The sequence below is a fragment of the Meleagris gallopavo genome, chromosome Z (genome assembly GCF_905368555.1).
Source record: "Meleagris gallopavo chromosome Z, MGAL_WU_HG_1.1, whole genome shotgun sequence".
Taxonomy (NCBI): Eukaryota; Metazoa; Chordata; class Aves; order Galliformes; family Phasianidae; genus Meleagris; species Meleagris gallopavo.
The window spans coordinates 23653433-23673699 of NC_139435.1; the positions used below are offsets into that span (position 1 = coordinate 23653433).

At 42.6% G+C, this 20267-nt stretch overlaps 2 protein-coding genes and 1 long non-coding RNA gene across 9 annotated transcripts in view; 1 reads left to right on the forward strand and 2 right to left on the reverse strand.

The window, feature by feature from the left end:
- Nucleotides 1-6572, reverse strand: part of S100Z (S100 calcium binding protein Z) — a 31983-nt gene extending 25411 nt beyond the window's left edge. For both annotated transcript variants that reach the window (XM_085213699.1, XM_085213697.1), the window contains exon 1: nucleotides 874-6572. The gene's annotated coding sequence lies outside the window, so the exon portion shown is untranslated. The remainder of the gene's footprint in view (nucleotides 1-873) is intronic.
- The window catches only part of LOC109363940 (uncharacterized), a 44194-nt gene that overhangs the window by 4002 nt on the left and 19925 nt on the right, over nucleotides 1-20267 (forward strand). For 2 of the 6 annotated variants that reach the window (XR_014880543.1, XR_014880546.1), the window contains exon 1: nucleotides 17945-18516. This is a non-coding gene — a long non-coding RNA (uncharacterized LOC109363940). Of the gene's footprint in view, nucleotides 1-14657; nucleotides 17023-17775; nucleotides 17848-17932; nucleotides 18517-20267 lie in introns of those variants that run through there. The other 4 variants (XR_014880544.1, XR_014880545.1, XR_014880542.1 and 1 more) reach the window with 4 other exon arrangements.
- Nucleotides 6913-16411, reverse strand: F2RL1 (F2R like trypsin receptor 1). The gene is made up of 2 exons (XM_010725539.4): nucleotides 16277-16411; nucleotides 6913-9455 (listed from the first exon to the last, which is right to left on the reverse strand). Exons 1-2 carry the CDS (start codon nucleotides 16344-16346, stop codon nucleotides 8350-8352), a joined length of 1176 nt encoding a protein of 391 aa, XP_010723841.1. The 5' UTR covers nucleotides 16347-16411; the 3' UTR covers nucleotides 6913-8349.

Genomic DNA, 20267 nt, shown 5'->3' on the forward strand with positions numbered 1-20267 from the left:
TCCACTCCACCACAAGGTCACGCATGCCCGTGACAGCATGAGGGAATGGTTTGATTTGGCAGCCAGGGCAGGGCAAACACTGCATTACAGCCTATTAGCAGCAACATGTGCTTGAGACATTTGTGTAACCATGAAAATGTACACATAAATTACACTGATTTTGAGTTCCTTGACACTTAAAAAGGACTGTTTTTATAGCATCCAAGGCTTCTCTCAGCCATAGGTGGGGAAGGATTTGTTCCACCTCTTGGTATTCAATTGCAAGGCTAGCACTGTTACTGCGCAGAAGTCATTTGCTATTACCTGAAGGTGACTATCTTCATACCAACTGGTCCTGCTTTAGTGTACAGTTCCAAAAAGAGCTTAGCAGCCAGTTTCACCTTCCTGGGCTAACTGTTCTTGCCCTATCTCTGTCTGGCTGCATAGGAACTCAACTGTCAATTCAAATGTGCTTAATTCAGCTAAGCACTACATTTCAGTAGTGCTAGTTTTCTACTGAATCAGCCCTCTAACCTTTCCTACTCGGCTGCATAACACCAATGCCTGAGAAAGGAGGGGAAGAGAAACAGGATTGTGGCAAGTCAACATAAGATGCTCTTCCAGAATATCAAGTGGCATACAGCACTCTAACCATAGGCATATTTTATTCAAACTTGCAACCTCTTTTATTACCCTCTGTGCCACAGATAGCCTGGTCTACTTGCCCACTTAATGGGAGCAAAATTAACTCTTCATAAATTCAGGATAGGGACTTGCATTGCAGATATAGATGGAAAAATCTGGGTTAAAAAAAATGCCACTGTTTTAATAAAAGCTTGTAACAATTTGTCATTGTTTTAAGAAGAAATAAAACAAGAAAAAAAAAATTCTTACATAGGTTTGTTCCTCTTCTGTATCTGCAAATTAATTTGCTCTTCATCATACTTGGGTCAAGGCACAGGAAGAAGCACACAGGATTGTTTACCTAGAAGATAAAGATCTTAAAAACTGTGGGACGCTTGATTAAGTTTTCAGTAGCTATTCTTTTCTTCTTCTTCTGCAATAGTTTGATGTTGAGGAAGATGACCCCAACACGCATTTGGAAATGGAATGAATCTCAGCCTCCCAAAACAAAAACCCCAGATTATATCAGTAAAACAGTGAAGGAAAATAAAAAATGGAGATTGGTAATCTATATTGAAAAAGAAACATGACTGAAGATATCTTTTCAGTGCTCAGTAAGAGCAAAGTTGATCATGAGCTCCTTGAACAGTGTTCATAGAATCATAGAATCATAGAATGGTTTGGGTTGGAAGGGACATTCAAGATCACCTAGTTCCAACCCCCTGCTATAGGCAAAGACACCTCCCTCTAGATCATGTTGCTCAAAGCCCCATCCAGCCTGGCCTTAAATGTTCCCAGGGAGGGGGCATCCACAACCTCTCTTGTGCAGCCTGTTCTTCCAGTGTCTCACCATTCTCACAGTAAGAATTTCTTCTTGATACCTAATCTAAATCTACCCTCTTCCAGTTCGCAACCATTTCTCCCCATCATGTCACTACATGCCCTTACAAAAGTCCCTCCCCAGCTTTCCTGTAGGGCCTCTTCCTGAAGACCACTATACCGTCTCCTCAGAGCCTTCTCTTCTCCAGGCTGAAGAACCCCAGCTCTCTCAGCCTGTCCTCATAGGAGAGGTGCTCCAGCCCTCTCATCATCTTTGTGGCCGTCCTCAGGATCCACTCCAACAGCTCCATGTCCTTCTTGTGATGGGGGCCCCAGAACTGGATGTAGTGCTCCAGGTGAGGTCTCATGAGAGCAGAGTAGAGGGGCAGAATCAGCTCTCTCGACCTGCTGGCCACATTTCTCTTGATGCAACCCAGGATACAATTGGCCTTCTGGGCTGCAAGTGCACATTGCTGGCTCATGTTGAATCTTTCCCCAACTGACACTCCTAAATCCTTCTCAGCAGGGCTGCTCTCAAGTCATTCTCCACCCAACCTGTGTTTGGGACTGTCCCAACCCAGATGCAGGACCTTGCACTTGGCCTTGTTGAACTTCATGAGGTTGGCAATGGCCCACTTTTCGAGCCTGTCCAGGTCCCTCTGGATGTCATCCCTTCCCTCTAGGCGTGTCAGCTTCACCATTCATCTTGGTGTCATCTACAGAGTTGCTGAGAGTGCACTTGATCTCACTATCCGTGCTACCTACAAAGCTGTTAAGTAACATCGGTCTCACCGCCGATCCCTGAGGAAAGCCAATCATCACTAGTCTCCACTTCAACATTGAGCTGTTGATCACAACTCTCTGAGTACGACCATCCAGCCAATTCCTTATCTAGTGAGTGGTCCATCCATCAAATCCATTTTTCTCCCAGTTTGGTGACCAGAATGTTATTCTCCAAAGTATGTCACATACAGTAAAATCTATTTTAAAAATAAATCATTCTGTTAATTAGAACTTTTTCTCAGAAAGTTTTCAGCCACACCACAATAACATCTAACCCACAGACCTCTGTTGTTGCAGAGTCTTCCTTGCTACCTGCTTTGAAAATTAATGAGTGAAGAAGGCCACAGGGAACAAGTACTAAAGCATATCAACACTCTTTCATATGAGCTGCAGTGCTCGGATGTGACTGCTTCATTTTCTCCAGCTCTGATCCTATCAATGACAGGAAAAGAACAAAAAGTGAGGGTACACGCAATATTTAGTGCACTTGTAAGTACACCATACACAACATAATGGCAAGAATTAAACTTTACATATTGTCAGGAATAAACAACTGAAAGCACTAAATTGGGTTAGAGATTTTCAAAGCACTGTCCACCAAGGAAAAATTTTCAGGCTAGTGTGGAACAAGACAAGTGATGTTTCAGAATGCACTGAAAAGACACACTTTAATTTCTGGAATGTTACAGAGAAGTTAGTTAAATAGTTAAAGAACTATTCTATACTGATGCAGTATAGAATGTTACACAAGACTGTACGGCACAACTATCCATAAATTGTAGTTTCTGTGTTTTCTATAATTCAGGAATGCAAGTGTCCCCCTGGATTGAATGGATATATTAAACACATTTATCAAGAATATAACTCTCACCCATAACTTATGAGTTGTTGTGGCACTATGTGAATGCTCATAGAATTCATCACCTTTACAACATTGTGGTTTAACCTTGAAAGTATCTCAGCACCACACAGCCACTTGCTCACTCTCCCCAAGTGGGATGGAGGAGACTATCAGGAAGGTAAAAGTGAGAATGTGTGCATTAAGACGATTTACTAGGTAAAGCAAAAGCCACAATCACAAATAAAGCAAAGCAAGGAACTAATTAATTACCTTCCTTTGGCAGATAGCTATTCAGCTGCTTCTGCTTCCTGCTTCCTGGAAGCAGCTGAACAGCTGATTGCCAGGAAAGCACAGCTCATCATATGTAAAAGTTTATTGGGAAGACAAACACCGTCATTCCAAACATCCCCCTCATTCCTCCTCCTTCTTTATCCCAGCTTTTACTTCTGAGTATGATGCCATACGGTATAGAACTTTCCTTTGGTCAGTCTGGGTCAGCTGTCCTTGCTGACCCTTCCAAACTCTTGTGTACCCCCAACCCCTTCACTGACAGGGCACCATTGAGACGCTGAACAGTCCTGGGCTCAGTATGAACACTGTTCTGCAACAACTGAAACATCAAGCTGTTATCACCAAAAATCCTGAACAGCATCATATGAGCCTCTACAGAGAGAATTTACTCTATCTCAGCCAAACCTACACTGATATCCACCCCTTTTCCCATATCATTGACATCGTGTTCAGGTTCTACACTTTTCAACATATCTTTGTTAATCATCACCCTTCAATTAATACACATGTATGATTCCCCTATGAACCACACCTGTGAAACATCCATAAAAAGTCATAAAATGTCTACTGTGTTCTTTTAGTCCATGATTTAGCTTCTGTCTCTTATGGTGGTTGTTCAGGACAGAAGAGGCAGTATGATGTGTGGATGCCAAAGCCAGCTCAGGTCGGGTCTCGTATTACCTTCTATGAGGCTTCTGTTGATTTGAGTGGACTATAGGATTTCCTCTAACAACTCAAATCATGGGTTACAACAGTTGAAAGGTGTACTCAGTACAGTCTCCACCCCACATCCCTTTGGATGAGGCTGAAGAGTTTAGCATTGCAATGAACTCCTCCCTTCATCCCTGTTGCAGTCTAGGCTGGTCCATCTGTCGTGGTTTAACCCAGCAGGCAGCTCAGCACCACACAGCATTTCATTTATTCCTCCTCTTCCCAGTCAATGGGGAGAAAAATTGGGGGAAAAAAAAAGAAAGGTAGAACTCTGAAACAGAAAATGAAGAGAGAAATAGTAGAGCAATGACAGTAATATAACAATAAAGATAATAATATATATTTACAAAACAAGCAATGCTGTATAATTACTCACCACCCATCGACCAATGCCTAGCCAGTCCCTGGCAGTCTGCTCCCCAGCCAGCACCTCTCAGTTTTATATTTTTTTCACATGTCATATGGTACAGAATATCCCTTTGGCCAGGGTAGGTCAGCTGCCTTGGTTCTGTCCCCTCCCAACTCTTTGTGCTCCCGAACCCCTTGCTAGTAGGACAGCACAAAGAGCTGAAAAATGAAATGTCCTGGGCTCTGTGCAGCATTCCTCAGCAATAACTGAAACATCAGTGTGTTATCAGCATTTTTCTTCTTAAGTCAAAACAGAGCATCATACCAGGCGTTATGAAGAAAATCAACACTGTCCTAGCAGAAACCAGGACACCATTCTCAACAGTCCCTAAAAGGTGTACCTGCTTCAGCATGGCCTCATCCTTGATTCACAGTCTACTCTCCATGTTGTGTACCTATCCAGTCCACTACGTAGACAGTCACAGATGCTTTGAGGTCTACCTGTTCTAGTGTACACAATAATTATTAACAGGCCACAGCTTTCTCAGAAGTATACTTTCTGTGGCATGGACTTATCTATATTCACAGTTGTTTTGAGGTATAAGTACAAAAAAAAAAAAAAGCTGCTCTGGTGCAGCTTTTTTTCATTCATAATAGATCCTTCAGAGGTCCTTTCAGACACTGATGTGTCACGGTCTTATCCATTACCACGGACATTTCAAAGTTTACTCGCATGGCCTAATCCATAGACTTGGATACTGCAAGGTGTACCTGCTGTGACACAGACTTTTCCATAGCCACAAACACTCTGAAGAATACTCGCTCCAGAGTGGAACTTATCTGTAGCCACAGATGCTTCAAGGTGTATGTGCTCCCGTGTGCACTGAGCCACAGGTCAGTTGTTAAGTGATGACTTGAGTTTGGTCTGGAGTCTCAACTTGACCAGTACATCAGCACAGGGCAGCACTGTCACCAGGGCCATCTGCCAGCCCAGGGACATGGCCGTTATCAAAACACCTCCAGGCAAAGCAAAGTAAAATGATAGGGAGTAGAGCAAACAGCAAGAAAAAAAAGCAGCCACTAATAAGCACTGGACTCTGATATGTAGTAAGGCAAGCAAGGCCAGTAACAACCACAGGAGCCTACCAATTAGCAGTGAAACAGCTTTAATATCTTTAAATTTGGTCTAGCACACTCCATGGTCTAATTGTATTTGTCAACATCTCTAACCCTTTGTGTGCCATGTTGGGCACCAAAAGGACTACTGTAGATTAAACTCGAAGGCATCTCAGCACCACAAAGCCATTCACTCACTCTCTCCCAGACAAGCACAGACAAGCAAAGCAAAACAAGAAACTCATTCTTGTTCCTATTGGCGGACAGCTCTTCAGCCACTTCCAGGAGAGCACAGCTTATCATGCACAAAGGTTTGCTGGGAAGACAAACACTATCTCCTCCTTTACCCCAGCCTTTATTGGTGAGTATGGCACCCCAAGCTACAGAATATCCCTTTGGTCAGTCTGGGTCAGCTGTCCTGGCTGTGTCCCCTTCAGCAGAGCAGCATGAGAAAGAAAAATCTTTGGCTGCTCTGCAATAGCTGAGGACATCAGTGTGCCAACACCAAAAATTGCAAACACACCATCATAGGAGCCTCTGGAAAGAAAATTTACTGTATCCTAGCCAAAATCATGACAAACATACAGCCTTTAACCCTTGGACTCCTGGGAGAGCTCAGGTAGTACTCAGAGCTCAGGCACCACTCCAATCACATGAACTGCATGCCATTCAAGTTACTCATTACTGCATATAAAGCAGGAAGCACATCAGGCTATTCAGAAGGAAAAAAAAAAAAAAGACATTCTCATACTCTGTTTATTGTGCACAGAATAGGAGAAGAATTTAGAAATTTAGATGTCAAATCTTTACAATATAGATGAACAGTTATTTTCCATTAAGGATGCTACATTACATCTTCAGTTCAATAAAAAAGCAATTATTTCCCTACTTGCTCTTCATGTTTCCTGATAGAAACACAACCTTCATGCCTCAAAAGCACTTGTGTTCTGTGCGACCTAAAAAGGTGTACACTCTGCTCTTCAGACATCCATAAAATGACTTGCTGTTTTAGTTAGGACCACTGGGATACCATGACATTTCACTTTTGTATTAAGTATCTGGTTAGAATTAGTAGACAAGATTGCAGCAAACAAAAGGAGGGCTAGAGCTTGTTTAATCCTTAAAAGGAGTGGTTGAACACATTAAACAAACTTCTTAGATTTTACTATGTGTGGAAGAAAACTACTGAATCTGCAGATGCTTAGAAGAAATGTTCGCTGACTTTAATAACAATTCCAAGTTTATCACAACAGAGTGAAAGTTCTAACAAGCACATCTTTATATAGGGTGATGCATGAGCTCATCAGAAAAGCAAGGGGAGAATGTGGAAACGAAAGAATAAAACAAGGGACTGAACTGACTACAACAAAAGCAAGCAATCACAAGAGAACAACAAAAAATGCACATAACACAGTATTTATTATAGGAATACTTGCAGCCTTTAAACTGTACATAACTGCTCTGATTCTTGCTGCAGTTGAAGATCCCCAAAAGGCTGGCTATTTCCCATCTATGTATCAGTTGTTCCAAAGTGTTGTTTGGACTGACAGCTTCTCTATTTGCTTACGTTTGTAGGGACACAGTTCCACCTAAGTCTCAGATAGGTCACTTAGGCACTAGTGCAATGTACACCTTGGTGAGACTTAGGAAGACTGGAAGATTTGAAAAAATCTGGAAGATTTGAGAAACCAGCTGTATAACAGCAGCTTTTCAGATTGTTAAGTAAATGCATTTCCATATTTCCATATTTCCATATTTGTGAGTGGTCACAAATATTACGGATGGGGGAGAAGGATTTAAGATATTTTAGAAATCCAATAATGTTGAAGTTCCATATCTTTATTAACGTGTTTTAGATCTCATAATTTTCCCTGAGTTCTGAACCATTTGGTTTAGTTATCTGAAACATACAGAGGTATGTTCTAATGAAATGCATCAACAGGTAATCCTACTTGACAAATTCATACGTTACAGCTGTAGCTGTCAGGCTTCTAATTCACTATGGAACAATCTCTCTGAAACAAGGCAAGTTGAACTGCTGAGTCATTTGAAAAATACATAAAAGCATTAAAGAAAGCAGGTAATTCAAATTTGTTACACATAAAAAAGTCTTATTTAGATATATTAAAAAAAAACAAGACGTTATATATAAAAAAAAATCAAAGCTACTTATCAAAATTTTGTTAAATAGACTCATTTAAGATCAGGTTCTGGCAAGAACTAAGTAACAGTATACAATCTCAACTAACATTTTATTTATCCAGTGCTAGCTGATAACAGGTTCAACTTGCCAACTTAACATGATAATCTCACCGGGCTTCTACAAGGTTAGTATTTAAAACATTTGGAAAACAATGTAAGATTACATTATAAGCAAATAGTAGCACTCATGTTGCTGGATCCACAACAACATAGTGAAATAGATTCTCCTTTCATTCTGTTTAAACAATATTCAGTGTAAGCATGTACAGAGAGCAATGCTGGACATAAATAATGTGTTTAACTGTTTGTTAATGTTAAAGCCAAATAAAACAGATTTATCTGTTAATTAAATATACTAGTGACACTATATAACATTCCAGTGACATTTTGCTTTTAGACAACTTCAATATTGAACAAAAATGTCTTCAACCCCAGCACACTGAAGCCAGCAGCACTTTCGCAAAGCATCAGAAATGTCATGATTTTTTTTTCCAGTCTGTTTAGAAGATTTATCTGTTTGCTAATTCTGTACAAGATCACCTGTCAGTTATTTCTTCAAATTGTTATACAAAATAACTTTCTTGTCATTGTCTCCCTTTCACTGGTAAAAAGTTCACTTTTTTCTAGGACTGAAGTCAATAGGTTGATTTAGTGGTTCCATTTGAGTTTGAAGAGTAAGAATTAGATTTCTTGGGGTATCTGCCTGATGAGAGAGAGACCTGCATTCTCCGTGTAGTTCGCACACTTCGGCAAATAAGAGCATTTTTAAGATTGTCTCTAAAGTCTTTTGAAATATAGTAGTAAATGAATGGATCAATACAACTGTTCAGAGTGGACAGACACAATGCAGTTATGTATGACATGTACAGAGAGCTCTCATTATTGTTTTTGAGCTGCAGATAGTGCACAACAAGTAGCACATTGCTTGGTGTAAAACATATGAGATACATGGACAGGACAGCAATAATGAGCTTGATTGCTCTTTTTCGTTTCCTCCCAGTGCTTATATCTGAGATTGAAGCATTCAGAGTCTTAATCATTAGTATGTAAGCAACAGCAGTGATGAGAGCTGGAATTAGGAAGAGTCCAATTGCAAGTGAGAGGAAGTAATTGAACATGTCATGAGCTAAAATATTGTTAGGTAACACATCGTGGCAGGTAGTGATGTTAAGGTCTGAAATATACGCCGTCTGATTAACAAGATACAGTGGAATGGATCCCAACAAAATCAGTATCCAGATAGCAAGGGAGATGCCCAGGGCAATTTCAAACTTCTTTCTTGAATGCACTATGGGGTTCACTACAACCCAATACCTTTGCACACTGAGACATGTCATAAAAAGAATAGAGCAGTACATATTTCCATAAAAAAATCCAACAAGCACTTTGCAGAGACCTTCCCCAAACAGCCAGTTATTGCCATTTACATGGTATGCAATCTTCAGTGGGAACCAGACAACGAAGAGAAGGTCTGCCAACGCCAAGTTAACCATATAAATCACAGCTGGATGTTTCTTCTTTGTTCTGAAAAAAAAGACCCAGATGGCCATAGCATTGCTTGGCAAACCAATGATAAAGACAATGACATAGACAATGGGAAGAAAAACTGTAGTCAGTTTTCCTGTAAGGACTTTTGCTGCAAAGTCATCCACTTTGTATGACTCCTCAGAGGCATTATCAGTGTTTGGAACCTTCTGGCCAGCAAAACTTCTTCCTTTTGAACTGCTGGTTCTACTTCTCTCTAGAAAAAGAAATAAAAATTGGGAAATTGCTGTTATTTACTTTTCCTGATTTTTCTTAATATTTTTTGAAACCTTTAAGATAAACTAGGTAGCATGATTTATACTGTACAATTAAAGAGGGCCTTACCAATAGAAAAATTAAACGTTTTCAAATACTTGACAATTTTTCTTCCCTTTTTTTAGTTTATTATCCAAACAACACCTATATCCTTATTCAAGGATTGTATCAACTACCAGAAAACCTTCCCACATCATCAGGTGCTCCTACTAGCTCAACAGTTGAAATACAAACTGCTTTAAGTATCCCACAGCCTATTATCCTTTTTCCTGGTGCTGCCAGATTGCTCAAGTGCTGAGATTCATAAAACTCTGCAGCCGGCATCCAACATATATGCAGTACAAGTTTCTTAGATGAGATGGCCTCAAAATTAGCTAGGCAGAAAATAGAGCATGGAATCATCGAATGGCTTGGGTTGGAAGGGACCTCAAAGATCATATAGCTCCAAGCCCCACTGCTGCGAGCAGGGTTTCTAACCAATGAGGCACTAGACCAAACTGCCCAGGGCCCATCCAACCTCACCCTGACTGCCTCCAGGAAAGGGGCATGCTGTCCTCAGGCTAGCTGGAACTGAAACAACTGGAAAGCAATGCAGGAATATATATGTGCAGGAACCATGGAATTGATGGTTGAGTCACCATCCCTGGATGTGTTTAAAAACTGTTTGGGTGTGGTGCTCAGGGACATGATTTAGAGGAGGGTTGTTAGAGTTGGGTAGTATGGTTAGGTCATGGTTGGACTCGATGATTTTTAAGGTCTCTTCCAACAGGAGCAATTATTTGATTCTATGATTCTATGTGTAAGAGACCTCTGAGGAAAGATGTTATACCATATCCAAAGCTAAATATGAACACACTAACTTTGCCCAAGAAGATGCAGAAGGGGCAGACATCTGTAATTTCCTTCCAATTCTCGGGTAAGGTAGCTAAGCAGTCTCTACAATTTCCATCCAAATCACTATGCTGCTAGAACTGGCAGCCAAAACTGCTTTGTACACGAGAAAGTTATTACTTCAGGTTTTGCTGTCTCTTTGTATGCCACATAAACCTGAAAACCATACAGGTAAACCACACACTCCTGACTGCTCTGTCTTGTATGACAGCCCTCACATGGCTCAGTCCAGAGACTCCCACTACAACACCTTCCATACCCAGTGCAGTCCACTTGCACAGACCAGTCAAACTGCACTAACAGAAAATGTCAGTACAATTACTCTGTTCCGACTTCAGCCAAAAATCCACAGAGGTAGACTGAGTGGACATGAAACACGACTGATGGTGGTAGAAGTGTTTTACCCTTATCGCAGTTTCTATCAGTATCTGTGAACAGCTGTAGTGCGGAAAAAACAACAACAACACAACCAACAAAACAGCTCCAACTCCCCCAACCCAAAACAACAAAAACAAACAAAAACAAACAAACAAACAAACAACCAAACCACACACACACACAAAAAAAAAACCCACAAGAGTATAAAGAGCTTTCTTAACCAAACAGGCTTGTGCGTAAGAAGCCAACAACAGTGTTTAAGGATGACACCTTTTTCATTTAGGGATGACTGTTCCTGATATAAGCATATTTTATTTTTGTATTAGCTAAAATTTTCAAGCATAAAAATTATCAGACGAGAACCAGATAAATACACGACTATTCATGTTTTCCAACACAGACTGTCAAAATAGATTCTCTGAAATAGACATATAATGTGTACCAATTCTTGGCTACATAGCTGGTATGAGGGTTTTGGTTTTTAAGATGATGGGACTTTCCATGAAATAGATAACTCACCAGGGAGGCATTGGATTCACCTGCCTAGAAGAGGCAGGACAATTTCTGGCAGCAGGAAGGCCAATGTAGTGAGCCAGGCTTTAAAAAGAAAGACTTGTGGGGGAAGCTCCAAAATCACAGAATCGCAGGGGCTGGAAGTGACCTCAAGAGACAACCAAGTCCTACTCCCCTGCTAAAGTGGATTCTATACAGTAGGTTGTACAAGCAGGTGTCCAGATGGGTCTTGAGTATCTCTATAGGAGACTCCACAACTTCTCTAGGCAACCTGTTCCGGTGAGGCATCACCCTTACCTTAAAGAAGTTCATCCATATGTCAGTATGGAACTTCCTATGTTCAAGATTCAGGTCATTGATCCTCATCACTGCACACCACTGAGAAGAGCTGGGCCTCATCCATTTGCCTCCTACTTCCATTTAGACATTCATAAAATATAAAAATATATAAAAAATGGCAATGCTCGTGCTTTTGCAACTAACCAGGGAATAAATCAGGCCAACCCAAACAGTGATGAACACTCCTTAGTTGCCTCCTGCAATATGAGCCAGAAGGTCAGCTACACCAAAGGTGCATATAGCTACAGATGATCCTCTTGCATTCTTCCGGAGAAACATGCATCTTCTACTCCCTTCTCTTCCCTGGAGTGTCTATATACCAATGCATACAGCATGGAAAATAAACAGAAAGAACTAGAAATATGTGTGAGGCCTCAAGATCACAGTCCCCCTGTAATCACAGAGATATGGTGGGAGAGCTTGCGTGACTGGAATGCTGTAATGGATGGCTACGTACTCTTTAGGAAACACAGGCCAGCAAGATAAGGTGATGGCGTTGCTCTTTATGTGAGAGAGCAACTAGTATACATCTAACTCTGCCTCGTAATGAATGAGTGGAGACCTTTGGATCAGAACTAAGGGGAAGGCTCACATGAGTGACACCACTGTGGGTATTTACTACTGACCATGTGATCAGGAGGAAGAAGCTGATGAGGCCTTCTACAGAAAGCCAAAAAGTAGCCTCACTATCAGAGGCACTTATGGCTCTTACGGGGTATTTCAACCATCCTGATATTTGCCGGAAAAGCAACACAGCCAGACAAACACAGTCCAGGAGATTCCTACAGTGAATTCAAAATAACTTTCTGACATAAATGGTGGAGGAGCCAATAAGAAGTGTGCTGCTGGACCTTGTTCTTACTGCTTGGGAATGTGAAGGCTGGGGGCAGTCTTGGATGCAGAGACCACAAGATAGTGGAGTTCAGGACCTTACATGGACGAAACAAGGCAATAAGTAGGATTGCAACCCTGAACTTCAGCAGTCGACTACGACCTGTTAAAGGACCTACTTGGAGGTATCTCACGGGTTACAGCACTAGACTGTAAACAGGCCCAAGAGAGTTGGTAGACATTCAAATCCCACTTCTTCCATGCTTATGACCGCTGCATCCCTAAGAGTACGAAATCAGGCAAAGGTGGCAGGAGTCCTGCATGGATGAGAAAGGAGCTCAGTGAAAATGTCAAGTGGAAGAAGAAAGTCTACGGAATGTGAAAAAGGGGTCTGGCTGCTTGGGAGGAATAGGGGAATGTTACCAGGGCACAAATGGATGCACTGAGAAAGGCTAAGGCCTACTTTGAATTAAATCTGGTTTGGGACATCAAGGACAACAAGAAATGCTTCCTTAAGTACATCAGTAGCAAATGTAAGGTGAGGGAAAACGTGGGGCCACTGCCACATGTGGTGGTTGCCCTGGTAATGAAGGACCCCAAAAAGACACAGTTACTGAATGCCTTCTTTGCTTCAGTCTTCACTAAAACTTCTCAAGAATCCCAGAGCCCTGGAGGTAAGAGTCTGGGGAAATGAAGATTTCTTGTTTGAGGAGGATCTGATCAGAGATGATCTAGATAAACCTGATGTACACAAATCCATGGTCCCCAATGGTATACACCCACAAGTGCTTAGGGAGTTGGCAAAAACAACTGCCAAACCACTTTCTATCATCTATGAAACATCACGGACAACAGGAGAGTGCCTGAGGACTGGAGGAAAGCCACTGTCACTCCAGTCTTCAAAAAGGGCAAGGAAGAGGAGTTGAGAAACTACAAGTCAGTCAGGCTCACCTCCATCCCCGAGACTTAATGGAAAAACTTACTCCATATGTAACATCCAAGCAAGTAGAAGAAAAGGTGCTTGTCATGAGCAGACAGTGTAGATTCACCAAGGGGAAACCATGCTTGTCCAATCTGGTAGTGATCTATGATGTCATCACAGTCTGGGTAGATGGGGGAAGAGCAGTGCATGTTTTCTACCTTGACTTCAGCAAGGTTTTTACACTATCTTCTGTAGCATCCCCATAGGTAAACTGAAAAAGTGTGGGACAGATGAGTGGACAGTGGTGGACTGAAAAGGAACTGGGCTTGTTTAGCTTGGAGAAAAGAAGACTCCAAGGAGACCTCATTGTGGCCTTCCAATACATGAAGGGAGCAAATGAACAGAAGCAAGAGTGACTGTTTATATGGGTTGATAGTGATAGGACAAGGGGGAGTGGTAGGACAAGTTTTAAACTAAGACAGGGGAGATTTAGGTTAGATATTAGGAAGAGGTTTTTCACTCAGAGGGTGGTGACACACTGGAACAGGTTGCCCAAGGAGGTTGTGGATGCCCCATCCCTGGAGGCATTCAAGGCCAGGCTGGATGTGGCTCTGGGCAGCCTGGTCTGGTGGTTGGTAACCCTGCCCACAGCACAGGAATTGAAACTAAGTCTTTGAGGTCCTTTTAACCGAGGCAATTCTACGATTCTATCACTACATGTTAGAGTCTGACCTGCTCAAAAGGAGGCCTGTGGAGAAGGACCTGGGTGTTCCAGTAGGTTGGCCATGAGCTTTGCCACTGATGCTCATGGGCTTGTTTGAAATGTATAATCAAAAATATTTTCCAAAAACCCTATAGTGTTAGTGCAACACTGAAGAACAAAAGCAACACAAAGTAGATTGAAGAGCTCATGACCCACAATTAGTATTGCAAGAGTGATAGAACAGAGACAATAGATTTATTGTTGCTATCCTTTGTTCTGTTTTTGAAGACATGGTCAAATTAAATGGATTATTTCACACACCAAGTTTGGCTTTCATGCTCACTTCTTTTGGTTTTGGCTTCAAAATTTGACTGCAGTTACTGGGCAGCTTTTATTAGCCCAGCTGGCATGCATAGGGAGACAGTTCTGCATCCTGTTTCTGTCGCAGTTAACACTCCCTCCCAGGGCAACCAATCCTTTGTTAGGTATGTGCATTTTCTACAACCCTTTCATACTCTTTCAGTGCTCGCTGTTTTCCATAACAATTGCTGTTTTTTTCCAAGCAGAGTTTCACTCCGCCTGACTCAAACGCAGAGAATGCGGTTAACTTGCTTATCTGCCCACGGGAAAAGCTTACCAGCCATCATGGGGACGAACATATTCCTTCCACACCAAAAGATCGTTTCAACACCTTTGCTATTTGTCCAATATCATAGAATTACAGAATTTCCCAAGTTGGAAAAGACCCACAAGGATCACTGAGTCCAACTCCTGGCTCCACAAGGAACCACCCAAAAATGGGACTGCGTGTCTGCAAGCGTTGTCCAAATGCTTCTTCAGATACAACCCACAGGGCAAAAAATGATCTACTATGCCTACCCTGCAGATACAGAAGTGGTGGCAGCACACGGTATCTAGTTCAACTATCGCAGTTCATGGGGGCAATATCCACGCAGGACTACAGTTAGGACTACCCCAGTGCTTGGTTCAGCAGCTCAGCAGCACAGATTCACTGTAAATCCACAACGTTGTGAGCCTGTTGGACAACAGCCATGTCTCCTGACTTAGAATCGTAGAATCATTAAGGTTGGAAAAAAAGACTAAGAACATAGATTAACTTGGGTTGGAAAGGACCTCAAAAATCATCTAGTTCCAAACCCCCTGCTTTGGGCAGCCCACTAAATCAGGCACTAGATCATGTTGTCCATCACCTAGTAATAGTCCTAGCGATCACCTATTCCAACTGTGGACCCATCACCACCATGTCCCCTCAACTATGTCCTCTGCAGCACATCTTGGCACCTATCCTATCACCAGCTCTCTCCTGTCTCAACATCAGAACATCAAGCACCTGGTTTCAGCGCTGAAGCTCACCACTTTCCCCTGCCAAGTTGTTTCCACAGTCACAGCTCAGACAAGAGGGATACCAGGAGGCAGACCCACATCACCGACTCCGTGCTCAACCACGAAATTTGCACCTAACGCCTCACTGATTTTCACCGCCTGAGGATTTCACGCTGTCTGCCTTCCGTCTGCGAAACCTACAACAGTTCCAGACACCACAGACAAACACTGAGCCAAAATGCACCTATGCACAGCAAAGCAGAACACATCTGTTGCTATCGCGTATTGGTTCGAGTACGCAGCTGATAACCGTGTAATAAAAATCTAGCGTTTGCGTGGTGAGAAAGCACGACCTTCCACGAGGCTGACTTCATTATTTACACAGTCCTTATGCATATACTTTTACTACATAAGAAGGCACAGTAGGAACGAATGCAGGACGGCACAGTGCAAAGTGCACACTGAGATACAGCGGTGGGGTTCGCTGTAAAGGCTGGGAAGCGCGAACATTAAAGCAGCAAAATGCCAACGTAACTTTTCTTATTTTTCTTCCAAATAAAATTTATGCCCAAAAAAGCAATATAAACTAGCAAAAGTAGGAATTAAAATTAGGGGGGGAAAAAAAAAAGTGAGAACGATCTCTAAAGTTCGCTGTTTTGTTTGCGGGTTTTTTTTTCTGATACAACCTCAGGAAAGTCGCTAACCGATCGCGAACAGCTCCACACCCGGTTGCGTGAAGCGCCGGCAGCCGCCGAACGCCGCGCAGCACCGCGCTGCCCGATAGAGAGGCCGCCAGGAGAGTCCGCCCGCCCCGCAGCCCGCGGACCCCGCGCCGTTTCACCTGTGGGATCGGCAGCCGCCAGCAGGGCGCTGAGCAGCAGCAGCACGCACAGCCCGCGGCGCCCGGCCATCCTCCCTCCGCTCCGGCCGCTGCCACCGTCCTCTCCCGCACGCCCGACCAGTTTCGCCTGATACCTGAGCTAGGAGGGGTGGAGGGGGCGGAGGGCGCGGCCTGCCCGGCAGCAGGCTGGAAGGCGGGGCCGCGCCTCCAGGGCTGAGCGGGGCAGCGCCTAAAATGGCGGGGGGAGCCCCGCCGCGGGGTTGCCTCGCAGCTTCGCCTTTCACAGCTTGCGCTTCTGCTGGGACAGCGCTGCTGCTGCAGGTGTCCGGCGGGGAGCCCAGGCTGGTGTCCGCAGCAGGGGCGGCCGCTGGGGCTGCTTTAGAGTTCGTATTACGAGTTTTGAATCATCGAATCGTAATCTCAGAATTATAGAATGGTCTGGGTTGAAAAGGACCTCAAAGATCGTCTAGTTTCAACCCCCTGTGGGCAGGGTTGCCAACCACTTCAGCAGGCTGCCCAGATTTTTGCACCAGCTTTGGGTGGTGAGGCTCACCGCGCAGAGCCAGAAGTCACACCAGAACACCTCCGGATTGTTTCTCATGTACACCTGGTGAAGTGAATGGCCCTGCGTGTGCTGTGGCATCACCGGGGTATGGCGGTGAGGGTGTCTGAGCTGTAGGAGAGGAAAGCCTTCCACATCACCTCTGTTTTTTCCCTGCGTTCTTCCAACACTGCTCACTGATCAGGTTTGTATTAGAAGAACAGCAGTACGTGTACTGAAGTAACATTTTTATCAGAATAGCCCAGCAGCATGCTTGATCTGCTCTGTATTGGGACACTGCTATGATTCACAATGACCCGCACCTCAGCTGGAAGAGACCACAATGTGTTAGCAAGGAAGGGGCCGAGGGGTGTTTTTGGAGTCTTACTACTCCTGCTGACTCATAAAGTGCTTGTTTGCGTTTGCCAGGTTTCAAACTATTCTTCGATGTGTTGTCATATGAAAAACAAGCAGGAATATGTGTAATGGTTGCTTAACCCATTGCATTTGCAGGTAACAGCACAACAGGGATGTTTTTGTTGTCGACCTCATTTAGGCTTGGGGAACACCAGGTTCCTTTCATTTTTGCAAATACAGATTTCAGGAATAATGCAGCCAAGCGTAATGTGATGCTAGCTGTGTTTTCAATTTATAGACATATTTTAGGAGTGTATTTAGACTTGTAAAAATCAAGTGTGCAAGTTATCAAATTCAGAAATTAAAACCCTTTCAGCCATAATTCACACCTCTGGATGTGGAAGTGGCTTTCTGGTCACATCAGTGGTGTCGTCTCCCCCTTGGTTAGTACGCAGGATGCTTAGTGTTCAGCTAGTGATAAACTTGTTGCTTTCTTCCATTCTTTTATTTATTTAAATGAATGAATATATTATGAATGTGCTCTTATTCTACGTTGCTCTGAAGACAAAATTGTTCTTTTTTTCTGTATATGTTTGTGAAGTCTCACTGAAAAAGCATGGAGTCTGCATTGCTCACGTTTTACAGGTGGAAAATGGAGCACAGAGGTAACAAGGTAAATACACTTGGAAGTGTTGGGTGTCTAGGTTGTGCTCAGGGGCTTTTTTTGGGAGGGTGAGGGGGGAAGTATTTTGTTATAAGTTAGTCACTCAAAGCATGTATTTGCTCCTGTTTGTCATCACTCACAGCTCCCGTTGGTTCCTATTTGTCATCCACCCAGCGAAGTCTGCTCATCTGAATCTCAGCTCCCTCCTGAATGCTGAGAAAGTTATAGCCCATATCTCTGGACTCCCCCATCTTCCTTCTTACTTGCTGTGCTGTTCTGTTTACTTTGCTATTACAGGCTGCTTCATGAATACTTAGTCTCCAGCTCCTAATCACCTTGTTCAGTGAGTTGTAGTCTTTCCACCTGGATTTTATCTAATCTCCCTTTCAAATTGCTGTGCGTGTATGTGCTGGCTTTCAATTTCTATGTTTTTTTTCCCTCTTTTTCTATGGTGGTTTCCCTCTCAGATCTGAAGTACTAAGACATATTTAGCTCTCCTCTCACCTGGGTCTGCTCCAGCCGGTGCTCTCATGCTGTCTGCCAGCACCTAAATTTCACTGCTCATTATTTCTTGATTTATTCTATCCAGTCTGTCTTTTTGTTCCCTTTACTTTCAAAGTGGATGGCTTATCCCTTATTTGCCTGGAGCTAGCAACAATGGAAGGAACTGAGAACGAGGTAAAAGGATTAATTGCTGTCACTGGACAAAATCTGCTGTAGGCTGTCCCATGAGGGGTTGGAGCAGTGTCTGAAAAAGTTCTGTAGCTCTCTGCAGAGTCAAGTGTCACTGCAGGCATATTTTTTGCAAATGAAACTCTGAGCTTAGCCTGTAAGTATAAGAAGACCAAGCTGATGTACGTTTCTAACTTGGCTAGGTCTTTGTAAGAATGTCAGTAATTGACATAAAGATTATTTCCTTTCAAAATCTCATAAGAAATTATTGAAATTCACTGGCAATTAAAGAGAGGAGCTTATAAGAATGGTGCAAGGCATGTGTAATGCTGGAGAATTGTCAACTTGCTTTTCAGCAAACTACTGATCTTGGGTATGCTTAAGTTGTGGATTCTAGAGTCCATCTACGCCTTGCTAACAAGGCTTTTGTTCTACTTTTATTCTCTTTATTTACTTTTATCTAAAAGTTAAGTGCTTTTAGCTAACATTGTCAGCATGCATTTTATTTTTCTAGCAAAATTACACATTGATAGTGTGCAGATTAGTTCTGACTCAAAACTTAAAATGTATGTAATAGAAACTGGACACTTTCTGTATATAGAGCTTTCTTTCTGTACTTCAATCACACTGTGAATTTCTGAATTCAGACAGTGAATGGGTTTATAGTCTGTGTCTTACTGTAATCCAATCACATGCCTGCTGGGGAAAAAGGTACCGTATGTCTTAAATGTTAGCAACTTAAATGCTTTTCTAAGGTGCAAGAAGAGCTTGTTTTTGGAGGACAGAGGACATAAAGATCTCCCACCTTTAAAAATCAGCGTATCTTGAAGTGATGGCACAAACACTTGCCTTACGTTTCAAACAGTGTGACTGTGCTCCGGTCCAAGGACAGAGTGGGAAGTTTGGTTTGAATAAAATAATAATTTCACTTTGGTAACTTCAGTATTATGAAGCCTTCCTCCTTGTGTTTCTTGTTCATAAGGTGACACTTTCTCACATCTTAAGTAGTCTTTTCCTTTTTTTTTTTTTTTCTTCAGAATCTTTGAATAGGTCTCAGACTATTTTCTACCCAGTTCTTGGTCAGCTTTGTTGGCAGACTTATTGGGTACTACATACTCGTTGTCATTCATGTCCATGACACTCATGTGTTCATCCAGGATTTCAGAAACAAGCGATAATGGGCAGCAACTGTGTTTTATTTCGTTGATAGCAAAGCTCAGTTTTATTTTACTATGTGCTTAAGAATTCACTTCCATTCCCTTTCTTATTCTGTCTACCCTAAGACACTTGCAATTTTTGGGAATTCTGGCTGTCGTGAATGTGTGTTTTGTAGTGATGTTAGTGTTGGGGATGCCAGTGTGGTTAGCATATTAATTCATGGCATTTTAGAGTCATTGTGTTGGAAGAAGGGTTATGTAGTATGAGTTGTTTAAGGAAGTCCATTAATGGTTATTGGGTATCATCCTGATTTTTCTGACCTTCTGTAAGCAGTGTCCTGTATTTATTCCTGATTTTTTGCCTTTAACACTATCTGTATTTGCAGCTTTCCAAAAGTAAGGAGACAGGCTTTGGTCTGGAAGCATTGCAAAGAGAAGTGGCAAAGGTTAGGTATGCCTGGTGTTTGGAGGTGGCACACTACATGGAGCTAAAGCTGTGACTCCTGTTTACAGTGACCTTTCCTTAATAAAGGACATGTGAAGTAAACAAAAAGGTTGGGGCTAAGCAGAGTACGAAAGCAGTGCTTCTGCACTTACCTT

Excerpts from the sequence above, each read along its gene's own strand:
- F2RL1 (XM_010725539.4), bottom strand. The coding sequence starts at position 16,346 with ATGGCCGGGCGCCGCGGGCTGTGCGTGCTGCTGCTGCTCAGCGCCCTG. Across the intron at positions 9,456-16,276 it reads GGCGGCTGCCGATCCCACAG|AGAGAAGTAGAACCAGCAGT; the intron begins GTGAAACGGCGC and ends TTCTTTTTCTAG.